Source organism: Populus euphratica, unplaced genomic scaffold (assembly GCF_000495115.2).
Source record: "Populus euphratica unplaced genomic scaffold, PopEup_1.0 scaffold75.1, whole genome shotgun sequence".
Lineage (NCBI taxonomy): Eukaryota > Viridiplantae > Streptophyta > Magnoliopsida > Malpighiales > Salicaceae > Populus > Populus euphratica.
The window spans coordinates 25,607-31,212 of NW_011499866.1; the positions used below are offsets into that span (position 1 = coordinate 25,607).

A 5,606-nucleotide genomic window follows, 5' to 3' on the forward strand; every position below is an offset into this window, starting at 1 on the left:
GGGAGTAGATTTGGAAATGGGCATGGAATGGTTCAGCTTGTAATGTTAAGGGAAAAAATAGGAGAATCCTTCTTTGAGGCATTTCATTCAAGTGTATTTGATGTGAAAAACCTGCAGTAATTACAGATGAATATTGTAATGGGAGAGAAACTAGAAAGAGTACAAAATTTAATATGGTTCGGTAATATGCCTACATTCACAGGAGCAAGGAGCTTTTATTTTCACTATATTGAAATAGGGTTACATAATATTTATTTATAGTATACCCTAAACCATTCAAGGAATCCTAGCAACCCAAGAAATCCTAGCCGTCCAAGAAATATTAATAATTTTTCTATAATACCTCTTTACAGCTACAACAGTATTATTGTGGGGTGAAAAAAGATACTGCGGAGGCAAATTATATTTGCCGTTCAGTTTTTGTTGCTCTTTTGTTCCTTCAAGTTCAGGATAGTGTTACTCTTGTACATGACTTGTGTACTTGAGAACCGGGTGCCCATGGGTGTTTTCTGATAATTTACTAAACAAAGAAAAATCTTTGCTTCTTCAAAGACATGAGATGCAGAAATGAAAACACTCCTGCTGACCGCTAGAAATTTACCATTCATAATCAGGCCATCTCCAATGACCATGCCCTACATGATAATACCAAAATATCTATATCTTCATCAAAGAGACAAGGAAACAAATAAAACAAGCACTATCATAAATAAAGCAAACGAAAGGCCAACATGGAAACTTACAGCTAAAACTCCTTCCAGAAGCGATGATTTAATCTGACAAACTTCATCACAGTGGGTGGAATTCAGTGATGCATTTCCTCCAGCACCTTCAGCAAGAAACCTTTCTATCTCTTGATGATAAGGAAGCTGGATTGATCGGAAAGGATCTGAAACATAGAGAACTGCATATTTCCCCACCAACATCTCCACAGAATTGATAAGCTCACAGAACATTTATATGTATATATATATGTATGTATGTATATGTATGTATGTATGTGTATGTGTATGTATATATATGTATGTATGTATGTATGTATGTATCTGGCAAAGATATGACTTTAAACAAATAGTTTTGATATCATCTAGCAATAAAAAAATCAACCCAATTTCACTTAGTGGTTGGTCAGGTTCTTTCATCAACCCAATTCCATGACAGAATACAACCAGGTTAGGTTGCCCACTTAGTCTCTTCTCCATCATTGAAGCCAGGTAGCCCTGCACATTTTTAACAAATTAAAATTAAAATGGTCTGTCATACACCACCAAAATTCCATAACTAGTTGTCCAACATTTCGATATCATTTACATTAACAGCGTGCAGTTTTGCAAGCTTTTGAAAGCTTTCACCTTCTATAGGGCATGACTCTGAAAAGGAAACATTACTGATTCCTAAATCCTGTCCACAAGCTTCAGCAACCCCAGAAACCAATGAATTCTCCATTGCCTCCTCTGATGCAGCAACATACGGAAATGCAATGGAAAAATTGGACTTTGTAAAAGGACCTGTTCAAAGTAGGAACGTTAACTATAAGAACACAAACAGGCAGGAATGAAGCAATTTCTGCAAATCAGGGTCTACCGATTCCAATTAAAAATCCATTCAAAAATAGTTTGAGAAGCTCTTGTTAGCTTGAGAAAGTTCACAAGAGCTGGATCTGCATTTTTGCTTGCAGTGTGGAAAGCAGCTGTAGAAAATAAATGGTGTGCAATCAGTACCCTAGGGCTAGAAAAATAGCGACAAAGCTGCAAGATATTACACTGCCAATGATATGCCAAGCTAAAAAAAGTGTTCAATTATCAAAATAGACCAGAAAACATTAAGCAGAACGTACCTAGTTACACATACCAAAAATAAAATTAGAATATGAACACCGTAAGATAAAAGCCTCGGCAGCATGTTCAACAGATCAGTCCTATGGAAATTAAAAAAAAATGTTATTGCACTCATGTATTGTGGTTACATAGTTAACTTATGATGAGCCCCAAAAGTTCTTACCCCTCTGCCAACAAAAACAATTGCCAGATCCAAAGATTGCTGAACTTTCTTTTCTGATCACTACATGGAAAAAGATTAAACAAAAAGTAAATAATTGAACCAAAAAAGGAGGGAAACACAAAATTTTCTTCTTCTTATAAGTTTTTTGAAGAAAAAATATTTTCAGAACTTACTATAATACTACGAAAAATTGCAGCAAGCTTTTAGCATGAAGGAGAGCATAGTACCAGTAAGTTTACCCAGCCTCCTTCAGCCAGCACCAACATGGCAAGATCCTTTGAAGAAATGGTCTGATAATTCACTGCTTCACTCATTCTGTTGTTTGACCCGTGATCAGAATCTAACATGTTTAAACATTTCATTTATAGAATAATATGCAGCAAATATAAAGCCAGGAGAACATGATAGGCATACAAAATCTTCAAAATAAATTGAATATCATAGACATCGCATATCCCATAAGCGAAAGAAGTTTGGCTGTTGAAATTCAAAAACCCAAAGTGCGATATTCTTGTTCAGCCAATAGTAATTTACAAGAAAAACAGTGACAATGTTCAGGAGATAAGAATACCAAATAAAGCATGATCTACTGATCTGTTTGTGATGTGGTTTCGTTTTAGGGAGACTCAAAGTCATCTAATTTGCATTGTTTATCAGGAATCTATGGGGAGAAGCAGGTACGCCAGCAAAAACTGGAGGGTTTCTTACTAATCCTATTTAAAGATCTAAGAGGAGAAAGATAGTAATCCACTGTAATATCGCGTATATACGGTCATTTGTTGTGTTTTGCGGCTGAGGAATTTTATTAGCTGATATTCTGTGAGAAAGGAGAACACTTTTGTATTGACATTTTGTTGAAGTTTAAAGGATCAATTTCTCTTCCCCTACTCCAACGTCAATTTCGATATAATTGATTCTCTTATATCACGCACACACACATATATAGCTTTATTATGGAAAATTTAAAAACCCTAAAAGAAAGCATATGTTAAACAACAGACAGGCTGCCAATTTACCGATATAATTTCAAGCAAGAAACTAAATAGCTTAGATTGGAAAATGAAGAGAGAGAGATTCTGATGGCAGTGAGGAGACCAGAGGAATGCTGGGAGTGATGTCGACGGAGAAGTTTTAAGGGTGTTTGGGAGTCTTAGTTATTAAAAATAATATTTTTATATTTCTAAAAATTATTTGTAAATTAATATATCAAAACAATTTAAAATATAAAATAAATTAATTCTTTTATTGAAAAAGAAAGAAAGAAAAAAGAAATCTGCAGGAATGAAAGGCGAGATGCGGCACCAACCACCGTTAACCACCCTATCGCCGCAACCGGTACCATTCTCATGGTCTTCTTTCATCTGAAAAACCCTTCATTTTATTATTTTTTCAAAAAATCATTACAGATTAAATTTTGCAAAATAAGAATAAGATTAATAATCTAACATGAACAATTAATCGGTCACTTCAAGATCCAATATAGAAATAGGAAAATTACTTGCCCTTTTTTTATTAAAAATCAGAATATAAATACACATTACAATGAACTGAATTAAATAACTAATAATCCAACAACTCACTGCTTTATCATTTACTGAATTAAAACTAATCACAATTCTAAGCACATTTCGTTAATTATCTCCATGGACTCTGACTTCTAATGAAATTACATGGGACTTGGATTGGATTGGATTGTTGACAAGACATACTCTAAAACAGACTTACATAGATAATAAATCAAGCCCACACAAGGCTTGCAAGCTATATCCAACACCCAAACCTAAATACCCTTTTGTTTGTTAAGCCCGTGAGTTAAAGGCCTGGAGGCAGGTCCAGACTCATAATAATTCCTCCCCGTTGGAAGACCTTGCCCACAAGGTCTGGAAAGTCTTTTGCCAGCTTACCGTTTCACCCATGAAGTTTATTTTATATATATATATATATATTTTTAGTGATTATTTTTTAAAATATATTAAAATAATATTTTTATATTTTTAAAATTAATACACCAAAATAATTCAAAATATAAAAGATAGTTTTGAATTTTTAAAAAATATTAGTTGGCCCACATTTCCAAACACTTTTTTAGCTAATAAAATATTTGTTTTTATGGTTGTTTTTGTTTTTGAGATAGGTCACATGAATAAATCATTTGTTATGTGAGACTTATTATTATTTACATTTAAAACACAGGGTAACGAAAGGCAAGTTGAAGCTGATTTTCCTTCTTCTGTTGTCTTGATTAATTATATTTTATTAAAAAAATTAATATTTAATATTATTCAATGTTATTGTATAATTAAATCAGAAAAAGATTGCATGACAATATAATATTTATAGAATTTGATTGTAATTTTAATTTTATTTATAATGATATTTTACCTGATGTTATTGCACTCTTAAGAAACTATGAAAATTATAGTCCTTATCGAATAAATTTCATACGTGATAGGATTATAAATAATTTAATAAAACAATAAAAAAATATTTTATATAAAGCATTGTTCATTTTATTATACAATAGCAATAATTAAATTTATAATATTTAAATTAAAAATTATTAGTATTATAACCTTAATTTATAAAGTATTTTTAATTAAATACATTAAACAATATTTTGTTGAACCTCAATTTCAGTCATAATTTTAACCAAATATATATAAATATTAAATCAACCTTAATAAAAAATATTTTTTATAAAATATTTTTTTTAAAATCATAATATCAAATATACTCAACCTTGATAAAAAAAACAACATCTTTATATTTTTATGTACAAAATAGTATTGTGTGCAATATATATCATCAAACTAGAAAATCCCGAATCTATATATTTTAGAGAACATGCATGAGTATTTATACAAATCACAAGTTTAAATTATAATAATATCAATATCACCAGACCATATAATTATATTATATTAGATGAAAATCACGAGAAAATATGATATTTATGACATGAAATCACCATCTCAACTTTTTTTTATATAATCTTTTAATCAAAATCGTTTCATATTTGTAATGCCAAGTAAATCAAATGTTTTCTATCAGTAATGAAATTACAAGTAGCTTAATTAAAGGATAAAAATACAAAAATAATATCATTTTTATGATGAAAATACAATGCATATTAATCATTAACAACTACAAAAATCATATTAGCAAAGCACTTACAAAAATATTTTAAAAAAATAAATACAAACTGCTTTTTAGTCGACCAGAATTTCAATTATAATTTCAACTCATGTTTAAATACAATAAACCACAATAACAATGATTTCACTAGACCTATTTTGTTCCAGCTGCAACCACTACTATCTCTCGAACAAATCCAAAAAGCTTTTGTAGTGACACTGTGCTCATAAAATGTAAGTTCTTTATTGTCAGGACAAGTGTGCCAGCTATTAGCCCAACCTTTGAAATCTTTTATTTATCATGGCCTTTTCATAAAAAAATTAACTTCGTTTGTTAATTATAAAATAATTTCCTTTCAGAAAGTAATTTCTATAAAAAATAAATTAATAAAAGATATTTTTATGTTTGGCAATACAAAAAAAAAATTAAAAAATATTTTTAGTATTCAATCATACCATGAAAAATAAACT

The 5,606-nt window shown here is 30.3% G+C and overlaps 1 protein-coding gene across 1 annotated transcript; it reads right to left on the minus strand.

The window, feature by feature from the left end:
- Nucleotides 1-174: 174 nt before the first annotated feature.
- On the minus strand, nt 175-3,431 carry LOC105126065 (uncharacterized). The gene is made up of 10 exons (XM_011026796.1): nt 3,268-3,431; nt 3,097-3,130; nt 2,175-2,316; nt 2,002-2,061; nt 1,838-1,918; nt 1,635-1,690; nt 1,312-1,508; nt 1,109-1,220; nt 744-958; nt 175-635 (listed from the first exon to the last, which is right to left on the minus strand). The coding sequence occupies exons 5-10, from the start codon at nt 1,900-1,902 to the stop codon at nt 414-416; spliced, it is 867 nt and encodes a 288-aa protein (XP_011025098.1). The 5' UTR covers nt 1,903-1,918; nt 2,002-2,061; nt 2,175-2,316; nt 3,097-3,130; nt 3,268-3,431; the 3' UTR covers nt 175-413.
- Between the last annotated feature and the right edge of the window lie 2,175 nt (nt 3,432-5,606).

Excerpts from the sequence above, each read along its gene's own strand:
- LOC105126065 (XM_011026796.1), bottom strand. The coding sequence starts at position 1,902 with ATGCTGCCGAGGCTTTTATCTTACGGTGTTCATATTCTAATTTTATTT. Across the intron at positions 1,691-1,837 it reads TTTTTGGTATGTGTAACTAG|CTGCTTTCCACACTGCAAGC; the intron begins GTACGTTCTGCT and ends TATTTTCTACAG. Across the intron at positions 959-1,108 it reads CCAACCACTAAGTGAAATTG|AAATGTTCTGTGAGCTTATC; the intron begins GGTTGATTTTTT and ends ATATATACATAT.